Source organism: Salvia hispanica, chromosome 5, assembly GCF_023119035.1.
Source record: "Salvia hispanica cultivar TCC Black 2014 chromosome 5, UniMelb_Shisp_WGS_1.0, whole genome shotgun sequence".
NCBI classification, from domain to species: Eukaryota; Viridiplantae; Streptophyta; class Magnoliopsida; order Lamiales; family Lamiaceae; genus Salvia; species Salvia hispanica.
Window position 1 is genome coordinate 980940 of NC_062969.1, and position 17423 is coordinate 998362.

The 17423-nt window shown below is 33.4% G+C and overlaps 4 protein-coding genes across 4 annotated transcripts; 3 read left to right on the plus strand and 1 right to left on the minus strand.

Annotated features, from left to right (window-relative positions):
- Window positions 1-264: 264 nt before the first annotated feature.
- LOC125186061 (MYB-like transcription factor ETC3) lies at window positions 265-1020 on the minus strand. The gene is made up of 3 exons (XM_048082377.1): window positions 835-1020; window positions 564-684; window positions 265-460 (listed from the first exon to the last, which is right to left on the minus strand). Exons 1-3 carry the CDS (start codon window positions 896-898, stop codon window positions 367-369), a joined length of 279 nt encoding a protein of 92 aa, XP_047938334.1. The 5' UTR covers window positions 899-1020; the 3' UTR covers window positions 265-366.
- A 5169-nt stretch (window positions 1021-6189) lies between these two features.
- Window positions 6190-8285, plus strand: LOC125187330 (peroxidase 27-like). The gene is made up of 4 exons (XM_048083894.1): window positions 6190-6438; window positions 6798-6986; window positions 7101-7266; window positions 7671-8285. The coding sequence occupies exons 1-4, from the start codon at window positions 6226-6228 to the stop codon at window positions 8075-8077; spliced, it is 975 nt and encodes a 324-aa protein (XP_047939851.1). The 5' UTR covers window positions 6190-6225; the 3' UTR covers window positions 8078-8285.
- Window positions 8286-10818: 2533 nt separating this feature from the next.
- On the plus strand, window positions 10819-12531 carry LOC125191025 (peroxidase 27-like). The gene is made up of 4 exons (XM_048088481.1): window positions 10819-11048; window positions 11166-11354; window positions 11458-11623; window positions 11936-12531. The coding sequence occupies exons 1-4, from the start codon at window positions 10839-10841 to the stop codon at window positions 12346-12348; spliced, it is 978 nt and encodes a 325-aa protein (XP_047944438.1). The 5' UTR covers window positions 10819-10838; the 3' UTR covers window positions 12349-12531.
- A 1695-nt stretch (window positions 12532-14226) lies between these two features.
- On the plus strand, window positions 14227-16203 carry LOC125187392 (peroxidase 3-like). The gene is made up of 4 exons (XM_048083976.1): window positions 14227-14494; window positions 14605-14802; window positions 14887-15049; window positions 15585-16203. Exons 1-4 carry the CDS (start codon window positions 14279-14281, stop codon window positions 15998-16000), a joined length of 993 nt encoding a protein of 330 aa, XP_047939933.1. The 5' UTR covers window positions 14227-14278; the 3' UTR covers window positions 16001-16203.
- The last annotated feature ends 1220 nt before the right edge of the window (window positions 16204-17423 follow it).

Genomic DNA, 17423 nt, shown 5'->3' on the forward strand with positions numbered 1-17423 from the left:
ATGTATAGATCAAATGGCATGCAACATTCTCATACATAGACAAAATGTTCATATGAAATTACTTAGTATACAATTTTTAAAAATGATCAATAATAATTTATCAGACTCAGATCTTCCAATGTATTGGTTGCAAGAGAAACTAGGGGGACTTAGTAGAAATTTTCACAACTGAAACTTCACATATCACAAACGACCTAAACATGTTTTGGTCAAATATTCATAAAAAGACAACTCAAATATTATAGTTCCACTAACATAGTGAAAGATCACAATCCGCTAATTAATGTAATAAAAATTAGAAATTCCCCTACTTTAATTAATCTGGTCAGAAACATTATCTCCATGAAGATTCCAAATTGTATTTAATCAGTTGTTTTGATTAGTAGAATGTCTGGAATTCCAGTACTTCTCAATTTCCTCAGCACTTCTTCCAGGAATTCTTCCAGCAATCAAAGACCACCTAAAATACTTTTGTCAAATTAAATCCATTTAAAACAAATATAGTATATCACAAAAATTAAAAAAAAATAGTGGTTAAATAGAGATAATTAAGGGGAAAAAACCTGTCTCCAACCAAATTAAACATTCTGATAATTAGGGTTTCCTCATCTTCAGAAATCTCAAGCTTCTTTGCTGCTTCACTGATTGAATTTTCATCAGCAGCTACCAAATCTACTACTTCACCTAAAAATATTTATTTCGATATTAATCAACAAGTGAAGAAAATAACCTAATTTCATACTATGATTTTTGATAAAACACCATAAATTAATGAATATATGCAAAAATTTAAAAGAAAATGGTAGCAAATAAGTTTTAGATAGTTTCTCTTACCTATGGAGCTGATAGTAACCGTGTCGTCGGGGGTCTCGGCCTTCGGCAGCTGATCACCAGCCATTTTTAGGGTTTCTTGATGTATTTTCAAGAAGTTGAAATATTTTTGGATATTTATGGGAAATACTGTTTGTGTTAGTGTGTGTGAGTGTGTGAAGTGCAATATTGTTGCAAAATATAGTGGATAAAAAAGATTGTTTGATCTCCTTTATGGGAGAATTTAAAGGGTAGTTGAATATAAGAAAAAGGTTGGAAAATGGAGAATGGTAGTTGATCAAAATGGAAATGTGGGTTCATGTTTGATAGGTAGTTGAACATTAGAAAATTAATGAATATTGGTATATATGAATTAAATTTTATGTTTGGGAAGGGAAAGTAAACTTTCTAAATAAGGAAGTTTCTTGGTAAAGAGTGCGAAGGGACAATAGTACAATTTAATAGATCAAACAGAATTATTTGGGTGATGGGTCAATTGGTAAAATAATTGTAAAGATTATAAAATATTATGTTTATTTAGAGTTGATATTGGAAGTAGTGACAATAAATATTTATAAGATGACTTTTTCTTTATTAATTTGTTTTTGCTGTACACCTGAAATAATTTTTAAATCAAGGTTAGATTTGTATGGCAACAAGATTTTGGATGTTATGTTTTTTATCCAAATCTTATGAGATTATTTCTGTTTTTTGGAAAAGCAAAATGGGAACAAAGCTTTTTATAAATGTTTGAGCTTAAATATTCAGATTATGATCCGATTTAATTGGGTCAGCGTTCTTTTTAATTTATTTGCATTATTAATACCTGTCCAGATTGAGATCATATTAAACTTTTAATATCACAATTTTGAAGTATGATCGAACTTATTTAATATGTATATCATGGTTGAGTCAAACCAACGATTACGAAGATCCATTTTGACTTATTTGGTTTAATTCATAATTTAAAGGCGTAATACCTCTCCAAATAAATTATCACAGAAGTCTTTATAGGGAAAAATAGTAACACTTCTACTTAAAAAATATTTTTGATGGTTCTATTTTTTACTTATTGTCCACTAAAGTATTTATATAAGCTAAAATATATTTCCATAAAAATTAAGTATATTAATTACGAATATATACAAAACTATTAATAAACACAATATAATACTCCTAAATTAACTAGCTAAAAACGACAATAATACCATTTTCTTTTTTCTTATTTTCTTTTTTTATGACTCTGCCCATATTAGCTTCACATTATGGGCCCAACAATTGTTGGTAAAATTAATGTAAAGTACTCCAAATGTAAACATATTAGAAAGCCCATCTTTAGTGTGAGTATTTATGTAAGTGAATCTCAATTAGGCCCATTTCTTCTTTGTTACCTTTGCCGCCTTGCGAACTTGTGCTCACCACTGAGCCTTTTATTTTTATCAAAAAAAAAAAACACATTTTATCCAACTTAGGCCCACGTCTGATGTTATTAAGATATATGGGCATCGGAAGATAGAGGAGGTGCATCAACCTCGGTCATCAATAGCAATACATGACAAACGACAAATAGAAATGTACCCCAATTACAAAGGCTCGGGAAGGAGGTTTTTGCATCATGGGGTCAGCGATAGCTTCAAAGGCTGAATTTATTGGAGTCGGTCAACTTGCGACCCACGTGAATCCGCTATTAAGTGTTTGTTATTTTCACTAAACTCCATATTCTTGTAGTAGTATATTTACATTTTTACCTTACACATTTATATATAATAAAATTCTTAAAGAACTAAAAAGGACGTGTGCACAACAGCTACAGATATATGATTAAAGAAATTAATCAAATCCCAGTTGACTATGTTCATTAAAAACTAATTGAGCAGGAGACAACAAATTAGTGATAGAGATCCAGGTTGTTAGGCTGTTAATTGTAACAAGTTAGATTTTATATTAGAATAAAAAATATTTAGTTGCTCCATCATCCATTCACCACTAGTGTATAATTTATAAAATTCAAATAAATGCCTAATTAACTAATTTTACACTAAATTATACGTTTAATTTTACTTAAAATTTTTTTTAAAAAAAATACAATGCTCACTAAGTTTGGTGTGGAAGAGTATAGTGACCGTATCGGTGCTCTGTAACGTTGACACGGGAAATTTAGCACATTTTTGTCGATAATTGGGCGGGATTTGTTCCCGCGCATTCATTATTCACTCGATGTGGAACATAATAAACCTTCACAACATTATGATCCGTGACTAGCTAGTTTGAATTAGTTGAACCATTGTATCATCTTTCATTAACTAATTTGAGAGGAAAATTGATTCTAATACTAATAAATTGAACTCATAGCCTCATAGGTTAGCCTATACATATCATGTTGTGATGGTCTTTTTCAAGTCCTTTTTTTTCTGTCGGATTTGGTATTTTAATTAAGCAACATACGCAGGGCATATTTATTTAATTAGAAACCAAAATAAATATCTATTTTCATAATAAAATTGATGAATTGTCAGCTTACGGCAACTCTAGCCTTAGCCTTACGCCATTGAATTTTCGTCAATAAATATAAAAATTAACAATAGTTTTATGGGTCCAAGTTTAGAGTCATTTCTTAAAATAATTGAGATGATTTTTTGTATTGGTCACTAGTAAAAAAATGTGGCATTTGAAAGTTGAATTAACTCGTCGAATTCTTGCGTGGAAGGTAAATAATAGATGATGTGCACACCATATGTAGTGAGGTGGATTAATTAATTTATTAAATTATGCAAGATAATTTTGCAAGTTGGAATGGGGGCGTAGGCTCTCAGGCGTCAGCAATTATGAATTTTTTGTGCAAATATATTTTTTTAAATTTAATTTATAAGATCTATGTGTGAAATATAGTAAAGATCTAATGAGATAATATATAACAAAAAATAAAATATTAGGAGTATTTAACTAGTTATATTTGAGAATCAAGAATTTGTTTTATGCCATAGTTTTAACAATATGGCTGATTCGTCTCTCTCTTTCTTATTCCTCTCTGTTTAGGGACAAATATCAAGAAATTATAATCAAAATAGTAGTAGTGGCGATTAGTTAAATTTCTACATATTAATTTTCATTTATGTTTTAATCTCAAAATAAAATTTTTTGGGGGAGCTGTTAAATAATAGTCTTTGCATTATCCAAACTTGAAATGCTTAGTTCAACCATTGTTGTTGAGTGTGAGCCAAAACAAAAACTTTCTATAAATAAATCGAGATTCTTACAGAGTAACGAGAATTCTAGTGATTTATTTATTACAAAAATCTTCAAAGTTAAGGTGTGATTGCTAAGTAATTTTATAATGAACAAGTTTCTAAAATCACGGTAGACTAAGTTAATTGATTGAATTATGGAGTGCTAAGGAAGTAATTCAGTATGCTAATCATCACTAATTATTTATTAAAAATTGATCGTGCAAAATAGTATAGTGAAATTAGATAATTATGTGAACATGGGATTGAATGGCTCATTATTCCACAGAATATATGGCGTTGAATATGTCGGAAAAATTATATTATTGTCGATTTAATATTTCTTCTCCAACATTGGGCCATTTCCATATTCCAATGGATAATATCATAATCCAATAGTCCAAAAACCCAATTCTGAAACTTCATTTCAAGCGAAGATTTTTATAAAAAAAATGCATATTAGCTAAAATAAATACCACGATAAATTAGTCAATTTTGTTTCATTCATCCCAAGTTAATTGTTTATATTCCTTTTGAGACGCGCCAAGTTAAATCAGTCATTTCATTTTTTCAGTAAAATTATTTTTTATTATTTTATTCTCTCACAATTCCGCACATTAAATATTTTTTCTTAATTCGTGTGCCAAATGAAACGCCCCACATTAATCGGGGACGTAGGAAGTAATCACTCTAATAAAAGACAGACATACAAAAATATTGACATAAAACAACCATGTATATATGCATGCATATAAATTAAGAGAGAGATTTTAATGAGAATTTACATTTTAAATTAACAATATAACAATGGAGAATTATTTCCAAATTTCATGAGTATCAAAGTTTATTTAATTTCATTTAATTTTAGTTTAATTAATTTTACTGTGAATACAATGACTTTTATGTGTTTAATGTATTTTTTTAGTTCACCTAATATTTTCTTTTTGCATTATACTATATAAATATTTTTCAATATCTATCTACTCACATAATTATAACCGTAAAATGCGTTTCTATTTTATATTAAAATAATTAAACCTAATGTTATCTTCTTGGTTTTTATGATATGATATATGAAATTAAAAGATTCTACTTACTTAATTAACGGATCACGAAAGTGACGGCATGAATCTCAACAGTGACACAATATGTCATTAATTAATTATAATTAATTAGTTAGTTACTTTGCATAAATACCTACTTGGCTGCTAATTTACTAGGTAGATCTACCTGCTTTTGGATTGTTTTGTAGCACTAGACAGGTTTAATTATTTTTGAAAAACCTACTACTAATTATAAATGGAGTTAATTCACATTGCTTTAAAATAATAAAGTGCATCGGTCTGATCCAATTATAAGTATATCATGAGTTGTATTAATTACTGTGTCAAAATTTTTATTATTTAGAAAATGAGATTATATATTAATTAGCAAAAATGGTCGTTGACTAGCTATAAGTTGCAAGTGACAATTTTTCAGCATGAGAATAATTGTCTAAGAACTAGTATAATGATAAGAAATTAAAAATCTTATTTTCTATCATAAAGTAAAAAGTAAACAAGACAAACCCTATATGTGTTTTTTTTCATTTTTTTTACGTATAATTTTCTTCATAATTTTAATTTTGTAGTACGTTGTAGTTGAAATTTTATACTCTTATTATCAAAAAAGTTAATGCACCGAATTCAGATATAATTATTTTTTTAGAATTTATTGTCACTTTTAGTAGATAACAGTGTGACTATTACTAATTAGAGTTGATAATTTCGAAGTCTAAATATATAATTATTTGAAATTTCAATTTTTAAATAAATGTGAATCGTATATTATAACAAATTTTATTTTTACTATATATTTTATCATGGACGTGGTTTGGTAATTGAGACTGAAATTGCTTTTCACAATCATACAAAATTCCAACTAAGAAAAGGTAACTTCACCACACCACACCACATGTAAGCCCTAGTTTTAAATACCTCAATTAATATCCAAGTCAACCCTAACTAAGATACCCCATCAACAAAATAATTGTCCATTACTAGCTAAATTGACAACTAATTTACAATAAATGAAATGTTGATTAAGCCCTCCATCCCATCATATTAATATTAATCCATGATTATCTATATATACACCTACCATTAGTACAATTCAATCAACCAACTAAAACATTTTTGAGTTTGAGAAGAAAATGGCTTCTTCAACTAAGCTTTTCTCTCTCACTCTTCTCTTTCTATGCTTCATTGCACTAAGCAATGCCCAAAGCCTATCTCTCAAATACTACAGCAAGACATGCCCAAATGTTGAATACATTGTCAAGAAAGAAACTAATAAGATTATAGCTGTTGCCCCAACTCTTGCAGCTCCCCTCCTCCGGATGCATTTCCACGATTGCTTCGTTAGGGTACGTTTTGATCGTATTTTCCCTTTTCATCTTTGTTCGAACATACATGCAGTCGTTACTTGGAAGTTTATGTGTATACATAGTTCTTTTTTGTTTTAAAAGCGGTTGGGATTCGAGTAATTTGGCCCGCAACATGCCTTTTAGTCATGAAGTCGTCACTCTAAATCCCGTGGACGGATTCAGGGGTGCTGAAGCACCCCCAAGCAAAAAAATATGTAATTTTTTTTTATATTATCCCTATAGTGAAAATGTTCGGGGGAGCTTCAGCACCCCCAACCAACTTTTAGCACATTTTGTTAGCTTTCTCAAATTATTTTTCTGCGTCCGTCTATTTAATAATTCGTGTCACAATTTTGTAGGGTTGCGATGGTTCAGTGTTGATAAACTCAACATCAAACAATCAAGCCGAGAAAGATGGATTCCCTAACCTTTCTCTAAGAGGCTATGGATCTATTGATAGAGTGAAAACTGCCGTGGAGAAGGAGTGCCCCGGTGTTGTTTCTTGTGCCGATATCTTGGCTTTGGTCGCCCGTGATGCTACTGTAGCTGTAAGTGATATCCGGCACAACTAATTGGCGATGTTTGAGTGATATTTTCTCTATTTATTGAAGAAATGAGTGGTTTTTTAAAATAATATTTCGTCTCGTATTCTTTTTCTACAGCTTCACGGACCTTTCTGGCCCGTGCCGTTGGGGAGAAGGGACGGGAGAGTGTCGATCGCCAACGAGACTTTGACTAATCTTCCACCCCCTTTCTTTAACATCACCCAACTGAAAGCAAGTTTCGCCTCCAAGAACTTGACCACAAAGGATCTTGTTGTCTTGTCAGGTAATAAAATTGATCGAATATGCTATATACACATATTTTCATGCCTATAATAAGAGTAAATAATTTTGCTAAGATTCCACAGCTATAAATGTTAGTTAAGGTCAATTACTACTTAAACAAACATTGCAACAATCATTGTTGGAAATATTGTAACATGTGATAAGAACTATGCATATGCACCAAGAAATTGAAATGACCAAAATGCCCTTATGAAGAAATGATTTTTTGTAACCTAGCTATTTATATTAACCATATTTTCTTATTTGTGTGAATTATGATGAAAATTCCCACATCATCTCAAAAATATCATAAAAAATTAGGGTCTCAAAATTTAGAATATACTAAAATAAATTTCTGCGTCCGCGCCTGTATGCAATAGCTGACAAAACACACACGTGCAACAGGAAGCCACACCATCGGGACCTCCCACTGCTCTAGCTTCACCAACCGCCTCTACAACTTCACGGGCCGAGGCGACAGCGACCCCTCATTGGACCCCAACTACGCGGCCCGCCTGAGGACCCGGTGCTCCCCGACCGACCAGACAACCCTAGTCGAGATGGACCCGGGCAGCTTCAAGACGTTCGACGAGGACTACTACACCCTCGTAGCCAAGAGAAGAGGCCTCTTCACCTCCGACTCGGCTCTCCTCGCTGATGCCGAGACAAGGGAGTATGTTCTTCGCCAAGCAAGGACTAAGGGCTCCACTTTCTTGGAAGATTTTGCGGAATCAATGGTGAAAATGGGCAAGATCGGTGTGCTCACAGGGAGCCAGGGTGAAGTGAGGAGAAGATGTGCTTTTGTTAATTAACTATGGATTAATTGATTTGGGGAAGATTGGTTTGGGTTGATTAGTCTGTCTTAATTTGGACAGGCGATAATGATGGTGTGATTATCCATTTGTTTATAATTTGTTGCTTGATCAATTGTTCAAATTTGTTGAATAATTGTAGTGGTTTTTGGGTTTTCATGTGTGGGAATAAGTTGGGTTGTATAATAAGAGTGTTTGGTTTCCACTATCAAGGGTGACACCTTTCCAAATTTTCATTAGAGTTTGTAAGTTATGATCATTGACCAAGAAAAATAATTTAAAGGGAGTTAAAATTAAAAGAATCTTGATATATGTGTTATCAATTCAGATGTCCCGCCTCGGTTGTGCAAAGTAACATATTTGGGATTTATAGACGAAATGAGCTCTCACATTTAAAATGAAGTCTCTTGTTTGGTATTTAACACTAATGGTCGGCCAAGAAATGCCTTCATTACTATGGAAAGTACCAAAATGACAAAATGACTCTATTACTATGAAATGAAGGGAGTATCAGTCATGATCAATATGGCTATGACCAACGATTTAGTTGACCCTTAAGAGGATGCAATTGTTATGAATTTCAGTATTTTCCAGTCTTTTTGGATGAGTCCACCATGCGTACAAGGATATTGAGCTTACATTGAGATCAATAAGATGGCTATTAAGAAATAGTACTATTATTATGTAATGTTAAAAATCTTGTTAATAGTTGTACTAAATAATTAATGGAAATTAAATTAGAGATAAAACGATATATGTGAACCCCAATTAAATATGTACTCCCACTATCCCACAAAAGTTGAGTCACTTCATTCTGTGCACTCGTTTTGAAAAAATCGTAATAAATAGTTAAAGTGGATAAATAGTAAATTAATTTACAAAAAATGAAGTGACTTAACATTTATGGGACATAGGGAGTACTGTTTTTCTTTCTTTGCCATTTGGTTTCTATTTTAACATAAGCCACTATTTCAAACCCGACCCGACCTGACCCGACCCGTGTGTAAACAAATTCCTCTATTCTAAGCACCGGCTCATGTATCCCGGGATTTAAATTAATATTAATGTTAAAAATCCGAGTATTCTTTTCTTCACACAATAGGTAAATGTGACCTCAAGGTCGTCGACTATGGGACGTGCTTTGTATTTCCTATTTACCGACAGGCAGTCATTCTAAACAGCTAATATATATAGTAGTATTGTTTTCAGAATAGTATATAAGTACATAGTAGTATTAATTTGTAATTAAGATAATTGATGGTATTGATGCACCACGTCGTTTGCCGACATTGTTCTTTGAAACAAAAGGTATAAACGTATAAGTATTTTTTTAAGAATGAAAATATTTTTAATTATTTATTTTCGAGGTCACAATTGGCGCAAATTGATGGTAAGCAAAAGTCTTGTTGACGAGTCAATTTTACAGGAATGAAGTTAATTAAAGATAAATTAATTTATTTGAATCTTGTTTTAATATATGTTTACAGCTAGCCCGTAGGCAAAGTCAAGTTTTAATTTATCTTCCAACAAATGAAATTCAACCCAACACTAGTTTATTCTTAATTCAGTTTTTATTTTAATACTAAGTCTATAAATTTTTAATTAAACCACTACAACAACAATAAAAAAAACTAGCTAACTATATTTTTTTAATATAACTAAAGATGCTAATTTATGAAAAAAATATACGGTGTTTTAATTAAAATTAGAGGACGCAAATAGAAGTATTGAAAAAACAAAAAATTAGGTTAATTGTCTTTAAATAAATTAACACAAATTATTTTTAATAGTAAGCAATTCTGCTAATTGATATGCGGGTGAAGATTAAAACAAAAGCCGGCAATTAAAAAAAAATAAACAAAATAAATTAAACGAATGAAGTTGCAAAACGTGGTGTCTCTTTATTTGTTGAAGATTAATTTGGCTAAATCGATCTATTAATTAACGAAGCTTTATCTCAAGTTATCATAAAATGAATAATTTGCGCTCTCCTAGTTTGGGCGACTATGAAAATAAAAAATAAAAGTAATCAAAATCATAGAGTGGAGGAAAAAATAAAGAAATAAACATTTTACTATTATATTTAAGTTGGTAAGGATTCAGATTCAGCCTCTGAATCTTAAGGTACATGATATTTAAGTATTAAAGTCAATACACAACTAATTAATACAATTAATATTTTATAACACAAGTATGGGCTAACCACACGTTCCTTGGTAAAAGGCTAAAAGCTAACAACTCCACAACAAATTACAAAAGTTCAAAGAATAATTATTGATTTATTGTAAACTAAAGAACTAGTTTAATTTCTCACAAGACGACATATTAATGTTTCAAATAATTTTCAATACCAAAAGGACATAGATAATTGCAAAAGTGTATTCAACATTATTTCTATTTTCTTTTTCAGAATAATTTGGTCCTTTGAAAAGAAATTCCGAATGAAATTACCGAATTTTTTGCAAAGTGCGAGAACCAATACATATGGTCGGTGCGAGAATCTGTCACCATGTCTCAAGACATGATAACAATCCTCGCACTAGCCAAAGTTAAAATAATTAAACGTTGTGATAAATTCAAATATTTACCTTTCATTTTCATCTTGCATAAATATAATCCATATAAGAATATTCCACAAGCATTAAAATTTGTTGCATTTCAATAAAACTAAGTCAAACCTCCTAACTATTTAAGGAGCCTCAAATCTGTATTTGGAAACACACCAAAGCCACACACAATTATTTCCAAAGAAGAATATAATATGCTAAACACTATGGCAATTCTAAAGCTTGTTTTCCTAGTTTTCTTCTTCCTTCATGCCAATGCACAAACACTATCCACCAATTTCCACAGGTACTCGTGCCCTAATTTGGAGAGTATAGTAAGCCAAACGACATCAAAATTTATCTCAACCACGCCTTCGCTTGCTCCGGCCCTACTCCGATTGCACTTCCATGATTGTTTCGTCCGAGTAAGTCATATTCTAACATCCCTCCAAAAAAAAGTCTCATTTTGTCATCTTAGTTGAACTCACGAACTCTTTTTCCTTTTCTTTTTAAAAAAATTATCATTGTTAATTAATTAATAGGGTTGCGATGGGTCAGTACTTCTAAACTCAACGAGGGGTAACACAGCCGAGAAGGATGCATTCCCTAACCTGAGCCTCAGAGGCTTCCAAGTAGTTGAGGCAGCGAAGGCTGCAGTCGAGAAACAGTGCCCACGGATGGTGTCATGTGCCGACATCTTGGCCTTAGTCGCCAGAGACGCGGTTTTTCAAGTAATTAATAATTTCAAGAAATCCACACACACGTACACACAACACACACATTTTATAACCATAAACGCAACGTAAAATGATTTTTCGTCGAAACGTGCAACAGATCAAGGGACCGTATTGGCCGGTTCCCTTGGGACGAAGAGATGGAATTGTGTCCCGTGCCAATGAAGCATTGGCCGATCTTCCACCACCATTTTTCAATATCAGTCAACTGATTACTTCATTTGCTTCAAAGGGGTTAAGTGTAAAAGACCTTGTTGTTTTATCAGGTAATAATCGAGATTATTTTTTTCCCGCCAATTATACATTTTAAATCGTGACATTTTCTCTACATTTACAGTTTATTACATTTTTCACTAACTTCTTTTAATATTACTATCATATACCTACCTGAATATGCGTCTCATATTCCTTTTTGAGATGTCCATTATATATGTTTTATTTATTTATTACTACCATTAATTTATAAATATGTATCGTCATGTATTCCTAATTTATTTAACTTTTATATTTTATTATATAATAAATATATAAAAGTAAGACTCACGCTATGTTATAACGTTAAATTAAAAAATTATCAGGAGGCCACACGATCGGGGTGTCCTTCTGCTCGAGCTTCGCCACCCGCATCTACAACTTCACAGGGCGCAACGACGCGGACCCCGCCATGGACCCCGCCTACGTGGCGGCTCTGCGGCGGGCGTGCCCACCGGCCGACGCCACCACCACGGTTGCCATGGATCCCGGCAGCGCCCGGGATTTCGACGTCGACTACTACTCGGTCGTCAAACAGAGGAGGGGGCTCTTCCAGACCGACGCAGCCCTCCTCGACCACAGCGCGACGAGATCATACGTGCAGCAGCATTCCACCGCGGCGGGGTCGAAGAGTTTCTTCGACGACTTCGCGGCGTCGATGGTCAAAATGGGGCGGATCGGCGTGTTGACCGGCCGCGCCGGCCAGATCAGGAAGATATGCTCTGTTGTGAATTACTAGCTTGCTTTGTGGAATTTGGGGATTTTTTTAAATTTTTTTTTGGTGTTGGTTTTTGTTTGGGGGAGATTAATTTGAATTATTTGATGGTTTGTGACATGTAATTTGGTCTTTTGGAGTGTGTAATTTGTTTTGAAGTGTAAAATAAAGCTTAGTTTTCAAATGAATGAAAAATAGTCACTCTGTATCAAATTATACTTCACACAATATAAGTGTTTAATTTGGTCTCGTTGATCGGAGAGGATCTCCTAATCCACTTTTCCTACTCCAATCCTACTTCACCTCTCACAATGCAATAAAATAATCCACCATCACTTGTTAAAATTGGTCATAATTATAATATTATTCTATTGCATTATGAGAGGTGTAGTAAGGTTGGAGTAGGAAGAGTGGATTAGGAGATCCTCTCCGCTTTTCGATGATTTGTGACATGTAATTTGGAGTATGTCACATTGAAGAGAGTACCCTCTCCATCCAAAAAAAAATCATTTCATTTTTGGACAGTGAGAGTTATAATGAGAAATTGGTAAATAAGATATTATTTGTCAATTTCAAAGTTCGTGGAAAAAACTTTAACTTTTTCAAAGTTTCGTAATATTAGATGTCAATATCCCGTTCAGAAATAAGACTAATTTTTTTTTAATTCCAAACAGCCGTCATGCTTTATTAGTTGCTACAAAAACGAATCATGTTCCACGAGATAAAAGAAACTAGCTACTTCAATAGCTACTACTTTTGTTTTGTTCAATCGATAAGAGCCTATTAATTAAAGTCGATTCCTTGGAAAGGAATTATACCATGAATGCCAGCGAAAGCCGACATATAATTGATTTTAAGAAGAAAAAGTTACCTAAGTATATTTCTTGTTGTTTTTACTTGGATTGGGAGTAGTATTTTTGTGTTCAATAATTAGCTTGCAATGATTTCTCATTTTAATTTCATTTTTTTGCAATCAATACATGCATGAGTTGGCTTCACATAGTGTAGTAGGTTTTCATTATTGATGATTGAAACAAAAGTTGCCTCAGCATCCAAGCAAAAAAATTACCTAATTAATTTGCTTTTACCTCTTGATTCTTTTAATAACATGTGCATGTAACTTTTTTAACCTTTAGAATTTTATAATCAAAATTTGTTACCTAATCCCACTGAGTCATGCATCATATGGATATTTAAAATCTAATAATTTTGTATAAATTGCATTTCATGATTGACTTTGCCTAGCAAAATGCCAAAGAAAAAGTGGGTTTCCTATAAATCAATTAACCAGAATAAAAATAAAGATATTTGATCATATGCTATAATAATAAACAAAGAGTTATATGAGTGCTTCGTAGAGAAGGCTTGCTTTATATATGATCATAGAATTGATTATTGATTCTTTTGTGATCACATTTAAAAAATTCCAACCATGAAGAATGCTTTAAACCACTCCATACAGTTAAATTATTACAATACACTTGATCACATGTTAGTTAGAACGATCAAATATATAGGGATGTAATCAAATGAAAACTCTAAATATTGTACAAACTCAAAACTATGATCTGGACCATTGAAAAATGTCAATAGATCACAAAAAAGCATCAACAGGAAAATGTCAACAAAATTTCAACGGTAGTCAATGATTGATGCTGTGTTGATATTGTGTTGACATTAAAATCTTGAAATTTTACAATGTGTTGATATTGTATTGAAACTGTGTTGTAGCTGTGTTGAGAAGTTTTAAATTTGTACAATATATAAGTTTGCATTTTATCACTACCCCAAATATATATACATATATATAATTCTTGCCATACATGTCCCTATAATTAGCTACCTAATCAATCCAACTAGCCTATAAAATCAAGCCATGTTTTAAGGATTTGGTGAGTCTAAACACTATATATAGATTTCTTACATTATCTAAGCCTCAATTACTTCATCAAGCATGGGAAAATTTGTCACATCCTCCATAGTAACAACATTGTTACTACTAGAGATATTCGCACTCGCAGCTCGTGCCCAGCTGCAGACGAATTTCTACGCGAAAACATGCCCGAACGCCGAGAAAATCGTGCAAGACTACGTCCACAAGCACATCCCAAACGCCCCTTCCCTCGCGGCCGCCCTTATTAGAATGCATTTCCACGATTGCTTCGTCAGGGTACGCGTTTTTCTAATTTATCTTTTATGACCTCGTAGAAGCTACACTGCAGTGTAGCATCTACGAGACTTTTATTGATAGTCGGGCCTGAAATTTCTTATGTTAATTAGGGGTGTGATGCCTCGGTGCTGTTGAACGTGACATCGAGCACCGGGAACCAAACAGAGCGAGTTGCAATTCCAAACAGGACGCTCCGGGGATTCGGCTTCATTGATGGGGTGAAGTCCCTGCTTGAAGCCGAATGCCCCGGGGTCGTCTCTTGCGCTGACGTCATTGCGTTGGTCGCACGAGACTCGGTCGTGGCCACGGTGAGTAGATTGAAAGGAAAGCAATTAATTCCATTTTTTTTCATAATTTTTTGTTAAAAAATGGAAATTTTTTTCTTCTTGAAGGGAGGTCCCTCCTGGAATGTTCCAACAGGGCGTAGGGATGGAGTGATATCAAATGCTTCAGAAGCATTGCAACAAATTCCAGCTCCAACAAGCAACTTCACTACTCTCCAGAATGATTTTGCTGCCAAGGGCCTTGATCTTAAGGATCTCGTTTTGTTGTCCGGTGCGTGGTTTTACGTTCTCTGTCATTTTCAGTCTCGTGTTTTAGTTATGCGCAGTGTTATGTTTTTTGTCGTTTTAAAACGACGAAGAACATAAAAACTGGAGATTTGACATCTTGATTAGGAAAAAATTTATGTTGGCGGTACTTATCAGTCGGTATGCTAATTTACTGGCGGATTTGTTCGCCAGTAAAACACACTTTCTATAGTGATTTAAGTCTCGTGTTTTAGTTATTGTGTTGATGCACATGATATAAGGTGAATTATTGAGATTTTTTTTTATTAATCTAGAGATGTTTAATTCAAGACTATATTGTAGGAGTATGGAGTCAAATAAAAAGTCTAATTTTATTGAGATAATGATAATAGTTAGTGCATTTATTGCAGTTGAGACTATCCGGCTCCTTTAAGCAATCTTCATATGATGTAGTGTGTGAAATAATAATTATACTTAAATTTGTTGCAAGGTAACTATTGTCAATTAACAATATCAAGCTAGCTAAAATATGTTTAATTTCTTGATGTTGTACACAATAGGTGCTCATACTATCGGAATTTCCCACTGCACCTCGTTCGACAACCGCTTGTACAATTTCACGGGCGTGCTCGGGACGCAAGATCCGGCCCTAGACAGCGAGTACGCGGCCAATTTGAAAGCCAACAAGTGCAAGTTCCTTAACTCGACCGTTAAAGTCGAGATGGACCCGGGGAGTTTCCGGACCTTCGACCTAAGTTACTATAGGCTCGTGCTCAAGCGGAGAGGTTTGTTCCAATCCGATGCAGCGTTGTTGACGGATTCAAGGACGAAATCGTTTATCACTCAGATCGTGGACGGGTCCCTAAAGAACTTTTACGAGGAATTCGCGGCATCGATGGAGAAAATGGGGAGAGTCGGAGTTAAGACGGGGAGTGTTGGTGAGATTCGGAGACATTGTGCAGTTGTTAATTCTTGATTTTTACTATGTGTTTTGGGCAGTTTTCTTTTTAAATTATTTTGTGATTGTGTGATTAATTAGTTTGTGTTTTTCATCTATGTTTATTGTGTGAAATCGAGAGTTTGATGTTGCTTCGTGCCATGTAAAGTGAGATTCTTGATCTCTTTGATTAAGTAAAGTTGATTGTTGATTAATTACAATTATATGCTATGTTTATGGCACATGGGATCTTGCTTTTTCCCATTTTGGCATCTACTTTTGTGAAAGAAGAATGTTGTTTAATTGAAATAAATAGGATCAAGGGCTTCTTTAGTTTTAAAAAATGTTGTTTAGTGAAGGGGATTGTGTAAGAATAAGATTGATCAATTTTGGATCCATGAAACATAATCCATGGGGTTACACATAAATTATAAATTAAGAAGGTCATCGTTGATGGCGAAAAGTGCGATGATAACATCGTTGATATTGGCGGATGAAGAAAAGTGAACCAGAGCCCCGAAGGATTGGGGCATCGTAAAATAGGCAGTAATTCGAAATTCCAAATTTAATGAAGTTCTCAGATCTAGTGAACTAGCGGTGGGTCAGTTAATCCTAATCCCTCGAGGATCCAACATTGATTGATTGTACTAATCTTATCCATATATTATTCAAAAGAGAATTTAAATATGTGCATGTTGCATGGAATAAAGATCAATCACTCTACCATATTTTAATGCCTAATTTAGTGGCTAAACAACCCCCACGATTGATCCTTTATATGCATCACATAATAAAAAGAGTTTTTGAGATTTGATTACAACTACATATACTAGCAAAATGCATAAATTCTTCAAAAGTTATGGACATAATAATTTCGACATTGATTAAAGTCATAAGAAAACAGTCAAATATATGTATATCATTGTCACGTTTTAAATTAAGTGCTAGTAAATGGATGGATTTGTAAAAGACTCTCACTCAAACAATAATACATCAAGACTAGGTGGGTCAACCGACCCCACGGCTGACCCATGCGTGCAGCCACAAACCTCCGATTTTTTGGAGTTGCCTTTTATCCCGTGACAGCTTTGCCGCTAACCCCACAATTCTGTTGCTTGACCTATATATGTGGATGCCACTAGGGGTGTCAAAACGGGTACCGAAACTCGATTTTGCGGGTACCCGTACCCGAAAACTTCAATATTATACTACCTAATCCCAACCCGTATAGTTATACAGGTAACCCGATACCCGCATCGGGTATTCCAAACCCGCATGCATAATTTGAATTGTGTATTACTCTATATTATTCAATGGTATTATGCTATTAGTTTTCGCTTATCATCAATGCTAGTCATCTAATACAATAATTTTATCTACATGTTTGTAATTCTAGAATGAATTTTGGGATTGTTGTTAGTTGCTACACTATGATTTTAGATTTGTGTTTTTTTCACTTTGT